General features: G+C 35.8%; 2 protein-coding genes and 1 non-coding gene across 4 annotated transcripts in view; all 3 read right to left on the reverse strand.

The window, feature by feature from the left end:
- Positions 1 to 751: 751 nt before the first annotated feature.
- On the reverse strand, positions 752 to 12,394 carry LOC134789699 (peptidyl-alpha-hydroxyglycine alpha-amidating lyase 1-like). Of its 2 annotated transcripts, XM_063760315.1 has the most exons (10): positions 12,163 to 12,391; positions 10,731 to 10,824; positions 10,014 to 10,251; positions 9,042 to 9,170; positions 7,934 to 8,085; positions 6,683 to 6,883; positions 6,290 to 6,473; positions 5,869 to 5,957; positions 5,095 to 5,136; positions 2,708 to 2,814 (listed from the first exon to the last, which is right to left on the reverse strand). In XM_063760315.1, the coding sequence occupies exons 1-9, from the start codon at positions 12,250 to 12,252 to the stop codon at positions 5,096 to 5,098; spliced, it is 1,218 nt and encodes a 405-aa protein (XP_063616385.1). In that variant the 5' UTR covers positions 12,253 to 12,391; the 3' UTR covers positions 2,708 to 2,814; position 5,095. The 2 variants fall into 2 exon arrangements, with proteins under 2 accessions (XP_063616384.1, XP_063616385.1); XM_063760314.1 differs by lacking the exon at positions 5,095 to 5,136 and having other exon boundaries at positions 752 to 2,814; positions 12,163 to 12,394.
- Positions 11,413 to 21,729, reverse strand: part of LOC134789720 (acireductone dioxygenase) — a 161,265-nt gene continuing 150,948 nt past the window's right edge. The window contains exon 5 of the mRNA XM_063760347.1: positions 11,413 to 11,424. The gene's annotated coding sequence lies outside the window, so the exon portion shown is untranslated. The remainder of the gene's footprint in view (positions 11,425 to 21,729) is intronic.
- Positions 20,454 to 20,557, reverse strand: LOC134790245 (U6 spliceosomal RNA). The gene has a single exon (XR_010144175.1). It is a non-coding gene; the product is annotated as a U6 spliceosomal RNA (small nuclear RNA).

Below are 21,729 nucleotides of genomic sequence, written 5' to 3' on the forward strand. Positions count from 1 at the left end.
TTTATAGGCATAAGAAAAAAAAAACAAAAAATAACTTGCCACTTGTCTAGTTTCATTGAAATGTTCGTATTACCTTGTTACGCTTATTTTAATAACGTTTTGGTCTGGTTCGTAAATATCTTTTGATAATCACTTTTGATAATTAGTCTCGCACAAAGCTGAAGAGATTTTAACAACAACCTAAGTTTAACCTACTAACAGTGTTTATGGTAAGCCTTCCTGGCTATTATAATTATGTGTCGCTTAACTTCAAACTCGGGTAAACCCATTCGACCCTCTCAGCAAATATCTACCTTGTATCTTAATACCAAAATCGCATAATCTGACATATGAATGTACCCGAGTTTGAAGTTAAGCGACTCATAATTATGATTATGACCTGTAGTTTTCGTACAAAAAAAATGGCCAACGAAATATAATTTGCACTGCTATTTTGCTACCCGAATTCCTAAAACGTGCGGAAATCGCGAGCCGAACTTGTGGGAATGGAAAACTTAATTATCTTTTAATGAAATTTAATCTTGGCCTAATCTCAACGAAGGAACTGCTAATTTCAGTCAAGGGTTGGCAGTCGTTTTACAATTCATGTTTTTATGTAAGATGATGTATGCGGACCCCTTCCTTACGCATATTAAATGTAATTGGATAAGCACGAAAAATGGAGCTATTTTCTAATAGTGCTATGTGATTTAAAAGTGTGCTAAAACTGTGGTCAATACACATGCGGTGCGTAAAAATAAAAATACAAGAAGCTGCTTCCAATAAATGTATTTCAATTAAATATTTTTACATCGCATCACTAAGTACTAAAGCATAAGCATAACTAAAAGTAAACATTACGTACTTTGAGTACTACAAAATAAATACTAGCATTACAAATAAATAAAGTCTGTACGAAACACATTGTGCTAGGAATGATAAACAAGCGTAACGTAATATTAAAGGTGTATATAAAGATTAAAAATAGTGTAGTGTGTAAAATTTAAAAAGAAATAATAACTTTTTGTCCACCGAAAGTCAATAAATACGTCGCAATTTTTTTCGATCGTAATGTGTAAATGGTTACATTTATCAACGGCGGTCAAAAGGTTAAATTTGGTTATCAGATCACAAAGCTTAAAGGAGATCAGATCACAAATGAAAAAATCTAAAGTTTCTACTACCATATTTATCTAATTATTATTTATGGATTTATAGATTCTTTGTTATTAACATAATATAAATTGGATATGTAATTACAGAATGTTCGTTTACTTAACCAATTTATTTTTAGCGATAACTTTTTCAAGTAACACGAGATCAAGACCAAACACTATGATTACAATATATAATAGATTCGAATTGTAAAAATGCACAAAAAAAATCTCAGTTGGCTATTGGCATGCAAGACTAGCTAAAACATAATGATCTTTTTAGTGTGGAAAATGTTTTCGACACGCCCAGTAATGAGATGTCGTGTTCAATCTTGCATACCAAAAGGATTAAAGCAAATCCCAAAAGCATAAAAAGTTTTAGAACATGCAAAATATTCGTAATCATATTTAATGAATTAATAATTTCTTGGCCATTTTGCGATTTCGTTGTAAGTAGGTAAAGTAGGTTACATATTTAGAGCTATGTTTTTACAAATTTAGGTCAGTTTTTTTAAACTTAATTGCATAAAATAGGTATAAAAAAAACAACTTAAGGTAACCAGTTTAGGTAAAATTGAGACAGAAATTAATTCTACTAGATACGCGTAGATAAATTAAAACATTGAAATATATATTTAAATCATTAAATCATCTAGTTTAACTTTACAGATGTAAACATGATATAAAAAAATAAAATAAAATAAGAAATATATAAAACGGGTTACACACTATACATTTAAGAGCGCGTACAAAATGTAACTCCTAACATTGCGAGTAACGTTTGGTTTTGGATGTCTACTTTCAAAAGTAAATTGGCTACTTACGTATTGAAATATGTACGTATAGAAAACGATACGTATTGAGAAAAAATAAAATATTTATATTCTAATTATATTATAACATTTTTGTAAAGTGGACGGGCAAGAGGACTAGGTAAGAAACTGGTTATTCCAAACGTGAAAACCCTAAGTCGTATGACCTAGATTTTTAGTTTGGTAACCGAGGTTTTCCATATTAATAAATTAAGTACAAATACATAGGCGCGTTGGCTTATGTATTACAATATGCGTCAAATATTTTCTTTTTATCATCTCTAAAGCATATATAGTTGGTCAAGCAAATCTTGTCAGTAGAAAAAGGCCCGAAATTCATATTTTCTATGAGAAGATATCCCTTCGCACCTACATTTTTCAAATTTGCTGCCTTTTTCTACTGACAAGATAGACCAACTTTATTTACGGGCATCACGTCGTTGTACTTAATTTAAATTGGTGATTAGAGAACAGAATTTTATGATCGTGTTTTATACTTTTATCAATAGATTGCTTACACCAGAGTTGTATAAAACACAAAAATAACTACCAATTTTATCAGGTATTAACCAACACTATTTTATACAACATAGGGATTGAAGGTGCATTTTAAACTTCATTCATTATCAGGAATACAGGTAGCGGTGAAAAGGTTAAAGATCACGAACTGTTCGCTAAACTCCTTGTAACCGGGCATTAGGCGACAAGCGGCTCGGCCTGCTCGTCCTTACCTTTGTTCCTCGCCCGCAGCAGCGCCAGCGCCGCCACAGCGAGCAACGCGGCGCCCGCCGCCCCGGCCGCGCCGCCCACCGCGCCGCGCCACGTGTCCCAAGTGTCCAGTGGCACCATCGCGGTTTGGTCACCGAGCGCTATGACATACCGGCAGACTTAGTACCAATGCAACAGTACCTCGCGCAAGAGATAAACTATCCGTCACTTTTTAATTCATATCAGATAAAAAACTGGTCAAGTGCGAGTCGTACTCGCGTTTCAAGGGTTCCGTACATAACACAATTTATAGCAATTTTTTTTGTACGTGTAACGTGAGTGAAACTTTGAAATACCCGAATGGGTCAGTTCAAAAACCAGATGTAACATGAAGTGTTATGGCGCGATGGCTTATATGGCGCGATGGCTCTGCAACTATGCAAAGTAGCAAAGTAGCTTGGATAGGAATATTAAATGCCGAACAATAGTACAAGTGTCCAAATGCGAAGACTGAAGGCCGAGCTCCGCGTAGAGCTGAAAGCTCGGTGCGTCCGACGGGTTCGCGCTTCCCAAAACTTCCGCAAGTGTTTTAAAAGCGAAGGTCGAAAAGAGATAAACATATCTTATATTTTTAAACGAGCAATTCTGTGCATGTTCCTGGGTTCGAATCCCGGTAAGGGCATTTATTTGTGTGATGAACACAGATATTTGTCCCTGAGTCATGGGTGTTTTCTATGTATATATGTATAAGTATGTATTTATCTATATAAGTATGTTTATATCGTCGCCTAGTACCCATAGTACAAGCTATGCTTAGTTTGGGGTTAGGTCGATCTGTGTAAGATATCCTCAATATTTATTTATTTATATTTATATTACGGAATCTCGGAAACGGCTCTAACAATTTCGATTATATTTGCTATATTCGCTTGCTATATTTCGGGGGCGAAAAATCGATCTAGCTAGGTCTTATATCTCCGGGAAAACGTGCATCTTTGAGTTTTTATGTTTTCCGAGCAAAGCTCGGTCTCCCAGATGTTAGTGCTAAAACAACAGTACAAGTACCTATTAATCAATCAATAGTACAAGTACCATTGTGGCTGTGTGCCAGATACAGCCTAGTCGACATTTTTTGTCTTCAATCGGACTCACGCTTGAACCTAAAGGCACACTTCTTCGGGACGCTTCGGACCTTCGGCCTTATGCAGATATCGGCCTAGGGCCTTCGCAATAGCTGTCTACACAACTTTTCACTTAAACCATTGCTGCTGCGTCCCTAAAATTACCTAAACGCATTTTTGTTCCTAAATCCGTCTCACACTTGACTGTAGATTTCTAATAGGTTTTCCTGTCATCTTTCGGTAAAGAACTATTTTGTGAATGTTTTTCAAACATTTAGACCCAGTAGTTTCGGAGACAGAGGGGGGGGGGGGGGGAAATTTTTGTCTACGTTATTGAATAACTTCTAAACTATTTATCCTAAAATATAAAAAAAAATATGCTTGAGATTCTCACAATGAGCCCTTTCGTTTGATATATAACACGATATAGTTTGCTAAACTTTGTTTTTTTAATTTTCTTATTTACCCCCCAAAAGTAGCCCCTATGTTAAAAATTCATTTGTTGACGTTACATGTCCGTCTTTGGGTCACAGACTTACATATGTGTACCAAATTTCAACTTAATTGGTCCAGTAGTTTCGGTGCAAATAGGCTGTGACAGACGGACAGACAGACGCACGAGTGATCCTATAAGGGTTCCGTTTTTTCCTTTTGAGGTACGGAACCCTAAAAAAGGTGAATAGTCTACCCTGCGGGCGAGATACTGTCGCAGCGCACTCGCACTTATGTTATGGTTACTGGGTTAATATCACCAGTGTTTCGAATCGAACGCCTTTCAGTGTATTACTTTTTTTTATTGTTTGGTAGTATAGGGACCTACCAGGATAACCAATATCATCAAAACACTTCGTTACAAATGTGTACAAAGAGATTAGGGGCACAAAAATGCTCTGATATAGGTAGACCCACTTAATGCGTTGCACATTATGTACCTACGCATGTGAAATAACGAGTGTGGATTTTGAGCTTGATTTTACTACGTTTTGAGGGCAATAAAAAAAGCATCATTACTATGATTGAAGCGTCTTTCATTTCATTTGGGACTTTGATAATATTATCATTTTTATTAGCGATAGCATATAAATACCCTTTATAGAGTTATTGACATATATGGTATATATATTTAGTCATGTTCACGACCATAATTATACATTTTAATCCTTTTTTCAATAACATAAAATAGTTAAATAAATAAATCATTAATCGGGTACATAAAAAAATTATAAAGCAATAGGATACGACAAAGAGAATTAACTTTGGATACGATAGGTTAAAACAATAGAAGGGTAATAAGGAAGGATTTCAGAACGATGAAATTACCTTAACGATGAAAACACCTATAGGGGTGAGTTAAACAAAATTCTGAAAACGAAAAAATACGCTAGTAACTAAACGAAATCTGTATAAAATACTAAGGAATTATTTTAATAAACTATTAACTTAAATTAACATAATTAAATAAGTTTTTGAATTATATGATAATTACGAAAGTAGGTTCCTAATTATTTGAGTATTTATTATCTTTTTATAGTAAAGGCATTGTATGTGGTAAAAAGGTTAAATTCTAGCTAACTACGATTTAACCTTATACTCACATATAATTTTATGATTACTTTTTTGCACATAGGTAACACATAAGACAATAGTGGCAAAAAAAACCATCATAATGCTATTTAATACAGGCATTCATTCAAAAATGTGTGAAATGAGACTATATCATATAAACAATGATTGTATTATCATCACCACCATATATATTAATAATTACGTCCCACTGCACGTGGCAACGTGGGCATCAACGGTAACTCAATGCGGACTGGGGACTTTACACACACCATCAATAAATTTAATATATTATATTGTTTATTTTATTGTTTTATATATTTTTTTTTTTATTTGAAAACACTATGAACCTCCAGTTTGAACAAATTATCGTTTCCATACGCCCCTATATTGTAAATAGCTGCTATAGCCGTTTTTCAAAATATTATTAAAAAATGTGGGTATGCAAATACATCTGAAAAAATATGATAGATTATTTGCCGCTACTGTATATAGGGCAATAATGCGAGCTAAAGTTGTAATATTACTTACCGATAGTGGTGGTAGGTTTGACTGGCCCGCTCATATTCTTCTCAATTTTCGTTTCGTTCCGCAAAACATCGTCTTCGAATTTATATACCCTACAATTAAAAAATGGTAAGTTTAATTCTAGATTATAAATAAATCTAGATTACCTTATTTATTTCCATTTTAAACAGGATTTATTTAGTTAAACATTTCTCTGTGTTTACTGTGGTGAGCCTACAGCAGATAAAAAAAAACATGGCAATTTTTAATTATCTTCTACGTATAATAGTCACTATTGAGTTCAGCGACATAGACATTAGAGCCATCAGTGTAGTAACTACTTCATGCGGGTTGCTGAACTCCGCATCAGGAACAAAAGTGCCAATGCCAATAACTAATGGTATAGTGACGATATGGTAGTCACAGACGTAGTCAGAATAGTCACCTGAACGGATTGAGCTCGGCGACGTAGACCTTAGACCCATCAGCGGTAGTAACTACATCGTGTGGGTTGCTGAACTCCGCCTCAGGAGCGAAAGTGCCGATAAGCCGAGCTGACGTGAAGTCGATGACGTAGCCTCGGACGGGCACGTTGCCCGACGGCCCGTTGACTATGTACAGGCGACCACCTGGGGAAGTTTAACCTTTTAACCAGAGTTACACTAAAAGTACAAAAAGATAATTGTCATTACATTTTGCTTAGAAAGGTTGTTGTTAATACACATACGCATACAGGGCAGTTAAAGCTGATTTACCTTCCAATGGAATACATTTTTTTTCGGCCATGTAAGCCAGTTATATGGCGGGATATAATATCAGAAACAAAGTTAAAATTTACCTCTAACTGGAGAATAGGCAACACTAAATAGCCTCGGTCCTATAAGCCAGTTCTTGAACCCAGCGACATAAGTCCCATTATCAGACCGGAAGCAGGCGACTCGACCGTTTTCTCTGTCCGCCACGCATACTAGGCCTCTGTCTTCGGCCAGAGTTAGGGCGTGCGGCACGTTGAATGAGAATGGGGAAGCGAATCGGGAATCTGAGGAAGAAAATCAAATTATCCATTTAGCGCCACATGCACCATCCCACTAACCCGGGGTTAACCGGTTAAACCTGGAGTTACCATGGTTACCAGTAAAATCTCACACATAACGGTTTAACCGCTTAACCTTGGGTTAGTGGGATGGTGCAAGTGGCCCTTTGTGGTACAAAAACCTTGCAAGTAATATTAAACATGTATAGTGTTTAAAACTGTTTAAAGGTTAAAATCGACTTTTTAAATAAATGAATTAAATAAAAAATAGCCTGCTATAAAGGCGATTTTAACCTTTTAACCAAATCGCATGTTTAATATGACTTACAAATCTTACAATTTGAACTTTATCGAAATGTTATGCACCGAATCGTAGACTTACAAACCCAAATTATAACTCCAACCATTCTGCTTTACAGAAAGTAAACGGGTACATTAGGCGCTAATGTGTTAAATGTGTTAGGTACTAACGGTGTTTTATTGTCTATACGTGTTTGCGAATGCCATGAATAAATGCTTCTAATTTTTTATTTAAGAATTCATCAGAGTCGTAGTACTGTTAATTGCCTCCAAAAGGGTACATTGGGTACTCACTACTCATTGTCCCCAAACAGGTACAGTGGGCGCTAATGAGGTATTTGCCTAATGACATAAAGTAGGTACTCACGGATACCCTACTGCAGTAGTAACACTAGTAAGTAGTAACTCTCTGTAGGTCCCTAAGTTCATGATGTGCGTACAGCAGTCGTCAGTCACGAAGTGGTGTTAATAGTCCCCAAACGGGTAAAGTAATCGCTTCGCTAATGAGTTAACTAACTAGGGCTCTATGAACTTGTTTTCTGTATGTGTTGTTAAGCATATTGTAGTGACTCGTGGCTACGCCACTGCAGTAGCGACTCCCCATCAGGACCAAACTTCATGATGCGCGTATTACAATTGTCGTCAGCCACGAAGAACTTGCCAGAGTCGACGCGACGTTCTGTATAATACCCAAAGGGGGTACAGTGGGCGCTAATGAGTTGTGTACATATTGTTAGGTATATGTTGGGTACTCACGGCTACCCCACTGTAGTAGTAACTCCCCATCAGGACCAAACTTCATAATGCGCGTGTTACAATAGCCGTCAGCCACGAAGAACTCGCCAGAGTCGAGGACGGCGACGGCGCTCGGCTTGCAGAAGTGGCGCTCGTCGTTGCCTGGCACGAACCTAGCGAAGTTGGAATGATTATTGATTAGTATAACATCTTGAAATGTGTCGGTTTTTATTTTTAACCTTATGCGGGCTGTACACACCCGTCGAGAAACCCCGAGACAGGCCGAGAACGAGTGTGTACATGCTGCTCCCTTCCGGTCTCGCTCTTCCTTGTCTCGTCTCGCGCTTCTCCGACTGGATCGGAGCGGTGCCGAGACTATCGGCGAGAGGCTCTCGACGAATGTGTACAGCCGACATTACATTTGATGCCTGACGTCAAAATTACGTGATCTCACAGATTAAATTTTAATCATTTCTAGTTATTTATACCGGATCGTTTTTTAAGGTAAGTAATATCACTCACTCGTAGTCGTAACGCCCGCCATACAAAATGATTGTTAAGGAGTTATTAATATAATTTTTTTTAAGGGGCTTTGTCACGCAGTGACGATGTCACCCCCGTAATGAGATCTAATAGTAAACAGGTAGGTCCATCAAACAAATTCAAGCACCTGATGAAACTAGCGGCTTCACCAAATTGCCAAGAGTGCGATAAAATAGAAGATGTTCACCATGTGTTGATGGAATGTGTCCGTAATGAGGCGCTGAGGAGTGACATAACATTTATTAAATCTACCAACATAGGTAGTTGCAACATCGTCCTGGGATCGCCACTATCAGACGAGGCCAGGTTAATGTGCAAACTATACTTAAATGTGATGTAGTGGTGTAGGTAATACTTCACTACTACATCATTATTACTACTATTATTAATATAATTGTATATTCAATTAAGAAATGCGGTTTCTTCATTTTATTCGTATTATAACTTTATTCGTTTCATGCATAGTTTAAATTCCATTGTTATAGTGTACTATTGGGTTTTTACGTTAGGAACTGACTATACGTTGGATTTTACGAGGATAAATGCCATATTTTATTAAACAAATTAAAAGTAAACGTGTACTTACTTTTCCCCTAGAACAAGGGCAGGCTCCTCCCTCTGCCGCGGTGTGAACTTGAAGACCTGGTGCAGCGCCACATCAGTCACCCACACGTTACCCTGCTTGTCCACCGTGATTCCGTGGGGCATGTAGAAACTGCAACACGCGCAGAACTCATTAACATACCTCGGGATTTTAGATGCGGGAATGTTTTACACTTAACCAAAAAATAGGTAAAAACTGGTAAAACAGAAACCACTTTAAAATTTCTAAGCACATTTGGAGCTAACTACCTATTTTTAATTTATAGTTTGACAACTATTTACAATGAACAAAGTTATAAATACACTAAATCATTATCCCGCACCCAAAACTCTGGAGAATGCTCACTAGCGTCTAACGTCCAATATGCCCGTTTGGGGATTAAGCCTGACTCAGGGTACATTGGGCGAAAATGGATTAAAGTTACGTTAATTCACATTGTTATGTGCCGGAAGTTGTTAAATAACGGGCAAGTACTAAATTGAAAAAAAAAAATCATTTATGTTACGACTATAACCATACTGTCCTTATCGGTCTATGCATAAACGTAATTTAAAAAGAAACAATTGAAATTAGTGTTTACAACGTGAATTGCGCAATCTTTAAACATAAATTAAGTACTTGAGAAATAAAACGGTTCAGGCATCAATCACACATGACATGAAAACTTAGCGTGGTCTGCCTCTATTGTCTGTATCTTTAGGTATTTAAATAAAAGTAAACAAACAATTTGTACATTTTCGGGTAGTTATAACATTTATTGGTTAACCGACCAATTACAAAACCGCCTGGATCAGTCACTGCATGAACGACCTGGCTTTAACCTACATTATTTGATCGTGTAATTTTTTCATCTACCCTCAACTGGGTTAAGGAGCCATTTGAGGGTAGATTTTGTTTACTTTTATTTAAATACCTAAAGACACAGAGTATAGTCAAGTATCTTTAGCTACTTACAGATTCTTCCCCCACATATCCACCAGCTCTCCGGTATCGTTGAAGACCAGCACAGTGTTATGAGGAATGGGCGGCTCTCCTATCTTCTGGTACACATTACGCATGGAGAATGTGGTCTCATCCCAGGTGTTATCTGCTCGGTGGAAGACTAGGAGCTGGCCCGTCGGATCCAGCGCTACTCCGGACACTTGCCCGAGTTTGATGTTGGGGTTAGGCCAGTTTGGGACGTACTGGGGTGCTGTGAAATATAATTTGATTAGGAATGGAATTAAGTGAGAGTTTTACCGAAATTTTTCAGATAATAAAAATGGGCTTGTATAATATCAGCTATTTAACTGATTAAACCATAATGCAGTGACTTTTTTATTTCCCATAATTATCACTTTTTAACAATTTTATCCTTAAAAATCAACACCAACAGAGCTACAAAGTTTTGAACAAAAGGTGATCACACTGTTTTTATTAACTTTATAATACAAATTTTATTGTATGTATTTTGTCATCTTTAGTACTTTTCAGACAGTTACTCACAATGTGTTATATGTAAAGTTGTAAACTTACCACTTGTTTTATAAACTCATCCTTATTCTTATTTGAAAATACTTACCATAACAGTTTTGAATGATTCATGGTTAGTGTCCGTTATCAGGAGCTTGAAAAAATACAAAAGGTATTCATGGTTCATATCCCGGTCTATATAAGTCGAGTAATACTTACCATGTTCGAGTTTTCCTAGCGCAGTTTTTATTTTGGCATACTGCTCTTGCTGGGCATTGTAATAGTCTCCAGGGTAATAGCCTTCATCGGCAAACTATAACAAGCGGTAACAAGAGGTACAGAGGAGGCGGTCAGCTTTCTGACTACAGGTGGTATACCTGCCCAATGTCAGTGTGTCTCACTCTCTTATTAAATAAATAATAAATAATAATAAATATTAGGGGACATCTTACACAGATCAAACCTACCCCCAAACTAAGCAAAGCTTGTACTATGGGTACTAGGCGACGATATACATACTTGTATAGATAAATACATACTTATATACATAGAAAACAACCATGACTCAGGAACAAATATTAGTGTTCATCACACAAATAAATGCCCTTACTGGGATTCGAACCCAGGACCATCGGCTTAGCAGACAGGGTCACTATCCACTAGACCAGACCGGTCGTCGAAAAGCAAAACACATTAAAGCAAAACACAAAACGCCTTATTAAAGCAAAACACATTGGACAAAGAAATAGGTGGAATACCACCCTTAGCAAATTGACATAGGGTATGCAATACAACACTAGTAACTGGAAGCTTTTCTGATATCGGCCATACAAATTCAGTAAGTACAGTTGAGTTCACATCTTTCACAAAAATCTTAGAGAGAAATATCTCATGTATATTTTTGGAATGTTGGCTTATAAAGATGTTTGTGAACTCGGCTGTACCAGTACGGCTACCACCAGTTTTGACATTGACATAACGCTCACGTTTAAGTAACTTACTTTCTATGCATCTCGCTCGTACTCGCATATGCGAGCAATAGTGGAAGCGAGATGTACAGAAAGTAAATTACGTAGACGTGAGCGTTATGTCAATGTTAAAACTGATGGTAGAGGCTCAGGGGTATAGGGTAAGTCCTACCCGCGTAAGTCCCCGCGTACTTGTACAAGTACAAATTAAATTCGAATTATGAACTTTTATAGAAATAAAAGAAAGTTCCAAATTCAAAAGCTCAAAAATTGGCTTGGGTCATACGAGGGTACGAGGCTATGCACATTAACTGAACTGAAGGTAGTGAAGTAAATATTTGGTTATAATATAAAGAAGTTTAACAACTTCATTGTGTTGACTCATTATACAGTACATTTAAAAACTAATATTAGTTTTCAATACAGGCATAATTTCTTACGTACCTACGTCAAACAAAACGTGACTGTATCATAAAATACACGGTAATAAATAAAACTATGTTATTTTTGCTTGCTCCACAAATATCATTACCTAGAGAAAAATATAAGGACCTACTGGAGGCCTTGGTCACTTTTTCTTAGTATATGACATTTATTTCAGTTTATAACATAAGATTTTACCTTAAAAGTATAAAATAAATGAAATAATTTGTATAAAATACGTTTTAAATTATAATTCTTACCTTTCGTCCTACAATGGAATTGATAATACAGAAGACCACGATAACAACTTGGACCGCATAGTTTAGTACAAATTTATCCTTAACTTGCATACTAACAATTTTGTGAAAATCCCCGTACGCTTCGCGTTTCAGTTTGTTTTGCTATTGATTCAATTTTTAATCAACAAGTACTGTGTGCTTATCAATTTTATCACCTACCACCTACCACAGATAAGTGACAGCACGGGCGAGATGACGTCTTCTTTTTAGTGATGGGCGATGCAAATCGATTATAATCGGTTTTCCAAAATTAGGATGTAAGTGTATCCACGTTATGTAACATTTTTTTCTCAAACATGCAATGAAATATTGATGTTATGTTCCTTATAATAGGCTGCGAAGTATGACGTTTCAGGTGCGGCTAGGACAAGAGGTCGTTAATGGAATTTCATACAAATCTTGCAGGCCTAGGCCGGCAAAGTCCTCTTTTTTAATTTCCATTTCACAGATATTTGTGACACACCATCGTGGCATTCAGCCATTAAAGTTGTAACACACTGTCGCACCGCGCCGCGGCCTCGGAGCGTCGCACCCATGGGTGAAAGCGAGAAAGAGATATTTGTTTCGCTCTCACTTACGCTATTACGAACTTCCTTTCCTCTGTTTTTAGATAGCTAACTGTAAGTATAATATTAATGTACAGGTGATTACCTAATGAAGAATCAATTAATCCTCATAACTGTTTATTTTGGTATTTACAAAATGCAATTAGTTACGCGATTTATACACTAACTTGGTAATTTGAATTCTTGTCGCAAAAAAACCTATTAGAGGCATATTTTTAACCTATTAACTCTCGCTAACTGTACATATAATAATAATATCTGTTAAGATATTTTGTACTAGTAGTTTGTCAAAGATAGCAGTTGCGACATAACTGCTAAGTAATCCAAAGTAGTATATCGGGTGGAACAGAACGAAGGACTTTTACACAAACGGGGAATTGTTTAGGCTACGTACTTTATTTTTCACTTATTAATCACGTTCATATTTCTAACCGTTTTAGAGATACAGTTTGTTAAACATGAGTGCAAAAATCTTTATGTTTCAACCCTAGCAAGTAGATCCTATTGTATGACATGACATGTGTCAATTTAAAATGTAAGTATCTTTGTAGGGTTGTCACTGATATAAAAATATTTCATTTTAGTGATTTTGTTTTACTTGTTACTTCAGCTTTACGATTATAATAACTCGATTGTAGATCACTTAGATAACATTTATCCTCTCAGCTCAGTCTCTAGAAATGTTCCACCCTGTATTAACTTCAGCTTTTTAAAGTGTCGTTACGAAGATTATCACTATGATTCATATCGGTAAGACGCTCTACAAAGCTATAATATTTAGTCCCTTGCTTACATAAGTACGAGAGCGGCGTTAAACCATGTCGCAAGCTCACATCGTATTGTTTCGAATAGTCACCTGATTCCGAGAGTTGCCACATGAGATAACCGCAATGCCCTAAAATAGTAGCAAGTACATAAATAAGTATGTGTACATCAAAGAATATAATACTCACTAGGAGAAGAACGATAACTCCATACAAAAAAATGTCCCTATCAAAAGTTAGTTTATACTACTAGCGCTCTGGTAGGATACCATTGTAATTAGAATTGACAACCCGTTTAGCCTAGCGGGTATTGGCAGTAATCCAGTTCAGGAAGCTAATGGTCCTGGGTTCGAATCCCAGAGAGGGAATTTCTTTTTGTATTTTTTTCTTTTTTGTTGGGGTCAGGTTTTTAAGAGCCCATCAACGTGCACACTAGCGCCACTGCTGAATACATTAAACTAGTTTTTATGTTATTGGATTCGTCAATCTACCCGTCCAAAGTTAAAACGGCCGTTTTTGTTTTGAGCTCATAGATCGACGAATCCAGCAACATAAAATCTAGTTTGATGTATTCAAAAGGTACCTAAATACACAATACAGTCCGTAGCGGCCCCTTTTTTAAATACATGTCGTTAAATTTAAATAATCACGATTATTTAGCAGTGGCGCTAGTGTGCACGTTGTTGGGCTTGTTAGATAAATGAATATTTTTTTTTAAATATTAAATATTAAAAACTCACAATTAATAGTCAATATTACTTTCAAGGTAAAACTTGTCAGGAATTTATTTATTTACCTTGATTCATAATTAATTATGTAAAACTGCTAAATCAATAACTGGATACTATTTAAGTTTTAAGCAAGATAAATAAAATAATAAACAGATGTAATTGAAAATAAAACTGTTTTATTAAATTGAATAATACAATTTATTCACCTTATCATCAACAACTAATATATACAACCACTATTAGTTTATAATTCAGTAAGAGATTATTTAATTAATTATTAATTAATTAATCCATCTAATTAATCAAGTAGGTACATAATTATTACAATAATTACCAACATAGTATTTACTTAACTTTCAATATTCCTTTGGCGATGATTAACTCAGTGCTGCAGGGCAAGGCAGAATGCAGAATCAGAATCAGAATCAGAATGAATCAATAATGGATCGGTCGGTCCCTTTTATACCCATTTCTACCTGGCAACTGGTTGATCATGCCACTTGTCATTCGATAAGTGACGTCACAGAAGTAGTTTCTCATGTACCTCGTCCATTTATCGAATCATGCAGAATAAAACTATTAGAATATATTTTCAATAAACTCCGTTATACATAATTATTAATCAGTAATATTAATTCAAAATATAATTACTTCAAAGTAGTTTACAAATTTAAGTAGTAAGTTAACAGACTTACTGTTTCTCTTGTCAACGGTGGTTTCGTATCGTACCTACCCACATAAATAGCAAATTCTGTAAAATTCAAGTAATGTTGTGTTAAGTGTTTAAATAGTGTAATATATTATCAACATTGAACGTCAAAGAGAAACAGGTCAGTTTTATACGTAATACAATTTGTACATAGAATAACAATATTCTAACAGGCTCTTAAATTAGCATTTCACAAATAAGTAAAAAAATACGTTAAATGATAATGATTAGGTACTATATTCAGAAATTCGTGAAATATAAAAGGTAACAAAAAGTTACGTATTATTAAGATATAAATATTTTCATAATACATATGAATACATACACTGATATGGCAAATGGTTACAAGTTGTTATTACATCTATCCGGTTATCGGACATTTTCTGCTTCACAGCTCCGCGCAGCGTTCTTGGTCACCGGGAAACTAGTTTGGATATGCGGCAGATACGTGCCCTTCTGAGCTTTTTCCAAGAAATTATATGACGGCCCAGGATTATATTATTATCTCACGCTCAAGCCATCTGCTGATTCACTTTCTAAAACAAAATAGTCAAAAAATTAAACAATATAATCTATCTTCCTAATTACTAACGTCGCTAATTCCTAGGGTTACCAGCTTAAACAATGTGGGGTTTTACATCTATGTTGAATTTTGATTATAATTTCGTACGCGATATAGCGTCCGCGGGACTTACGGGGATAGTAAGATTAAATTATTATATTTGAATTTGGTAATTAGCACGCTCATTTTTATTTAAAGATTAATATATTATTATATCTTACCTTGAAATTATCGCTGTTTCTGATTTACTACAACGGTTTCCACACACACATTAGGGCTTTCCATAATCCGGATAAGAATTGTTGATAAAGTCGCCATTGCCGGATACATACAGCAAGGAAGGAAGAGAGACAACGGTTTAAATTTAACTAAGTCTGTGCGAAGACGCATTTAGATATGTTGCTCGTACATATGAATAGTTTTTATTTTTAAAATTAATGACAGCGTTTTACACAAAAATAAAACGCTAATTAAATAACTTACCATATTCGAAACCTAAGAATAATATTGAGAATGGCAACATTGTGTTGTCGGTCGTATTGTCCTTTTCTAGCATATACGTCCCTCTCTCTCTCACATTCCCACCACAGAGCAGTTGGTTTTGACAGGTGTTTGACAGTTACCGCCAAAACAAATTTCCAAGTCATTGTCTCAAAATTATACATATTTACACCAGGCAGGATTAAAACTTTAGGTTTCGAATATGGTAAGTTATTTAATTAGCGTTTTATTTTTGTGTAAAACGCTGTCATTAAACAACTGTACCGATATTCGAAACCTAAGAATAATATTGAGACGTGTTTGTTATCGCCTGGTGGTGGGAAGACGCCAAGCCAATGTGATTATACATGTACTTATTATGTATATATAATATATTTTATATTACGAGTGTTTAATTAATTATGTAGTACACCCTTTATTTTAACACCTGTGAGGAGAAAGGTATTATGTAAAGCATACAATTTGATATACCATTATATTATGTTACTAACTTTACATTTCATATACGTACTTAATGTACTTATAAATGTTCAAAGAGAAAAAATGAGTCACCACAATGGTGCTATACTTAATTATATGTATGTGAAAACTAGGCAAAAAAAAGATGAGATAAGTCAGTCTACTCTTCAAGGAGCATACAACATCTGTGATAAGGAGTGATGTAATTCAAGTATGAAAATAATAAAATCATAAAGTACTCGAGTAGTTTTTATTTATAACTCCCAATTATTAACAAATTTGATAATAATTATCTAGTAAAGTAAGCAGTTGCAGGAATATAACAAGGACAAGACCTTTCTTATTTCCAGAATCCCTCGGGATTAAGTAGACGAATATTTTAAATATTCGTTATAATTCACTATCACTACCCACAAAGTTAATATTGGGTACCTATACCTACTTACTAAAATGTCATAGGGAATTACTGAATTCCTTTAATGACTGTGAGTCAGTGTGAGCTATATACTTGGTTATAGCTATAAAATGCATTTAATCCTTTGTACGCTTTACTAACGCAAACGCGAGCTAATGTACCTAAACAAACCTTACTTAAAATTGTGAAGGTTACTTTGAGAGCTTAAACCGTAACATAACACTCATGTGGGCACGCCTAGTTATGACGCTTTTTGGTGCTCTTGGCGTTCAAATGGTTAATATATAAATGCCACAGAACCTTATCAATTATATTTGTAAAGGTGCAGGCTCATTCTGCTTATATTCATGTTTAGCTATCATCAAGTGACCTTAATTGTACTCATTAATTTCTATATATGCAGTAAGAGTAGTTTACCTTATCTGGTGCCTACTAGTAGGCATAAGCTTGATTGGTTCTGAACGCTAAAGTGGTTTAATTTATGTAAACCATTCATAGCATTGCTTAATTCTGAATATTCAGTTTCCTCTTTCCAGTGTGTAAATTATTAAGAATAAGGTACTTAATTCGAAACCTTAGCTCATCGCATATGTGTTTTTAACCAAAATGCAAAATTGTGTGTTTATTTAGTGATCATACATTATTTGCAATAACTGTGCGGACCATGGGGTCCCCGACCTTTTGCCGGGCACCCGTGGGCCCAAATCCAACAGCGCAGAGGCCCTTTAAGAGGGACCTATTTCATCCAATGCTAGAGTCAACACTTTGTCGAATCTATTTGATATTTATGTATACTTATCCTCCTTATGAACTAAGGATAATTGTAACTTTTTGATATCAAATATACGCCGAATTGTCAATTATTTTATATTTTGAAATACATATAATATTACTGGATTTGGACCAGTGTGCTTTTGAATACTATATCTCTGGCCTACCATATAGGCTAGTCTATTAGCATCCCGCCTCCTGGAAGGCAGTCTACAGACTTTTTAGATATATATTCACAGTAGCGCTAAGTGTGTGGACCTAGTTTTCCGACACTTGACTGCATGAGATTATAGTGAACATTTTTTCAGGTCTCGGGCAAGAAGGGTACCTAGATAGGTTGAGGTCCTTAACTTGTGGATTTGGTAAGAGCAAGACACAGGCGGGGTGTAAATTAATTAATCCACCATGTTTCAAGAGATTCATGTGCATTGATGCCTTCAGGTTACGCTGTACAGACAGACTAACACTTTGGCAGAGTTTTACCAACATATAATAAATGACTGCATTTGTTTGGGTGTACATGTTCCACACCAAAGACATATTTATATATTTCAATCCATTTTTGAAAGTTTGGCGTTTCAAAATAGCTTCGCCTTTTCGGAAGGCGTGCTCCTGTTTCTCTATTTTATTGTGCAAGCGAACAGTATCACAATGCTATAATTTTGTATAAATTGAGAACTAGAGGGTCATGCCCTAGGCGTGACCGCCCAGAAGTTGTGCTAGAACCTTTCGTGCAAACCATTCAGTCACTGTTTTTAAAAACCTTTTGTAGTGGGTACATTCCACGTTCTTAAATTTGTTAAACGTGTAGTATCAAACTATGACAAGTCATGATAAGTGAATTAAGTGGTAACAGTATCTGGTCCGTGCATAGAAGCACTTGCCCTTGAGGTTAGGGCATGGGTAGTTTATAATAAACTTAATCCGTGCATGGGAGCACTTACGATACAGGTGGTTTAAAACTTCCAGGGTCACAATACAGACATAAGGGTGTAAAATACATCATTCATAAACGCCCGTTAGGCCAGTTTTGTATATTTTATTTCAAACATGCTTGTGCAGCACCGCCAGCACATAATAATTTCCCATACCATGGCAGTCAGGGATATAATAATTAAATAGGAGGTAACCTTGGTCATATCGTGTACATAGGTAGGTACTCGTAAACATGTTAACTGAAAGACTAGTGCTCTCGAGGCAAATATAATTTATGCAACTGTGAGCTGCTCTTACGTTGGGATCATATGTATTTATTTCTAGTCTGCCTTAGCAGGCCTAGACTTCAAAGGTTTTTAGATATTCATAGGGCCGTTAAACGGACCTTTTGTACACCTTGAGCAGGCTGTTTGTTTCACACTATGAGTAATATATATTGTAAACATAGCTTATTTCAGAATGGAATCGTAAGCTCTGTCGTGTCGTGAGCTTACCGAGCCTGATTTAATTAGAGTCCACAGATTATCTGGACCTTGGAGGATTGAGCACTCCTTATTCTAATTATCAATATTCTGCCTGGGCTTATAGTCGAAATTCAGCGACTAAATTTCTTATTATTATCTATGCCGCCCAAGTTATGAGGCTTAGCGTCTCCAGACCACAATTTTATTTATATATTAGGTTGCAAAGATTTTATCATCTTTAAAATAAAAATGAGTCGAGATAGGCCTGGAATCTTAGGTTATTTTTTACCTTTTATGATTTTAGAAATGTTATTGTAAATAGTAAGTAGTTTTCACTTTTACCACAGTTAATTAGCCCAATTTTGGGTTTAGCCAACAGGGTGTTCGGGACCCTTAGAATAGATTGGTAAACAGAAATGAAAACTCTAATAACGAAGCCTTGCCTATTTCGACTGATTTTTACCCAAAACATTATTTTAAACCCTTTTTACTTTCTCTAAGAGGAGATATTTACAAATTCATCTTTGTAATATTTTTCTGATTGTGGCCTACTCGCTCGCTTGTGTTATAACCATATCATTTATATTTCTGTGAATATGTCTGACATGCCTTGCGCAGGCTTACATAGGTTATAATATCATCATCAATAACTTGACGTCAGTTTGTGAACGAATCAAAGATTCTTTGGCACACCTTACGCAGGTGGAAACATGGCAGCCTTGCGCAGGCTTAGATAGGTACATAATATATTGGTTTTATCACAAATAACATGACGTTAGTTTGTGAACGAATAAAAGATTCTCTTAGGCACACCTCACGCAGGTGGAACCATAACAGACGTAGGTTTAAGAATATCATTCAAATCAAATACCCTGTGGGTAATATTCCCTTAGTTGCGGGTTCCTTGCTCGACAAGGTGAAAGGCTTTAAGCAGGCTTTAACAGGCACTTTTAGAGAGTGTCATTCACGGTGACGCGCAGATTTGCCAAAACTAAACTTTAACTCTACAGTTAACTAATATAATTTGACAATATGAACCAAACCATGCGTCTTCGTCAATGAATCAATCTAAAGATTCCCGTATCGTTAATGCCCTTCCAAATCACAGGCTTCCGATTTTATTTGAAACGTTTACAAGTGTACTATTTATGTAGGTAGGTAGGTAGGCTTAAGAATTGACCCTCTTGTATGTAGTTACGTATAGAATTAATAATCAAATTATTCAAATCCAAAATAACACAAGCACATATAGCAACTACATGCAAGAGTTCTTTCCTTAACCTTTTTAGGCTGTAAGTACCTGCTAAGTTATTTATTTAAGTAGGTACCTATTTTTAAATCAAAGATCTAGTTGGAGAGATATAAGTTGGTAGATAAAGAGTGAAATACTTCACGATTTCGCATGTCATTCTTGCGCAGAGCCATGCTAATCTCTCTCTATGTCTAGTCAGATTTAAGTTTATGTACTGCCGAAGTACTCACTTTCCACAAAAATAAATGCAATGTTTGCGATGTAGGTTTGTTCGTTACCTTGTGTCCCTCAGAGCGGAAATTCGCGGGGCTTCGTCGACTCCTAAGCGGGTACACATTATTTATCAGCAAGTTTATTACCAAAAAATAAATTTTGCAATAAATATTATATTAACCCGGAACGGGATAAAAAGACAAATTGCTGATAGATACTTGGACAGATAAAACCTACACGTCTATAAGCTTCTACCTTCATACGTAGGTTATGCGTAACACGTATTAACTATCCGATCCTTTCGTATTCGAAAACACAAATCACTTGAAAACTGAAGGGTATGCCTCCACAGATCACCATTTAAGTATTATAATTTCAACCGTTATTATACACACATACAAAGATTTAAACTAACAAGACTCTGAAGAGACTTAATGTAGGTATAAAATTAAATTATAATGGTGACACGTGCACGCTTTACCAGCTCGATGTGTTTTCTAACATGTGTTTTAGTATTTTCATTGGCATAGCCACGGTGCGCGCAGGCAGCCTTTGAAAACACTTGCACATCACTATTCCGGATCGTTTTTATTTGCTAGATAGTTTATCGGACAACTAAATTTAAATATTTATTTCGAACGGCAAAAGCCGTTAGAAACTGTTTTTCAATATAGTCAGCTAAACTGGGGTACAAATTCAAAAACTCACCAGCAGTTTAGCTTCACGACCTTCCAGATGGAAAAACAGCAAGCCAATGACTTGGAAATTTGTTTTGGCGGTAACTGTCAAACACCTGTCAAAACCAACTGCTCTGTGGTGGGAATGTGAGAGAGAGAGGGACGTATATGCTAGAAAAGGACAATACGACCGACAACACAATGTTGCCATTCTCAATATTATTCTTAGGTTTCGAATATCGGTACAGTTGTTTAATAGGTAAATAAATATATTTCAAGTGAATAAATCGTTTTATATGAAAATTGATATTTTTGCATTAAATGACTTAAATGGCAGCATTGACATTACAGACTTTTATCTTGTCTATGTTCTTACCGGCCAGACCCAAATCAAGGCCTATCAAAGAGGCCAATTGACAAAGATTTTTTTTTATTTTATCAAGGAGGGTAGAGGCACGTCTACCCTTCGTAGATTTTATGAACATAGACAAAGACAAACTGAAATATA

Source organism: Cydia splendana, chromosome 4 (assembly GCF_910591565.1).
Source record: "Cydia splendana chromosome 4, ilCydSple1.2, whole genome shotgun sequence".
Classification (NCBI taxonomy): domain Eukaryota; kingdom Metazoa; phylum Arthropoda; class Insecta; order Lepidoptera; family Tortricidae; genus Cydia; species Cydia splendana.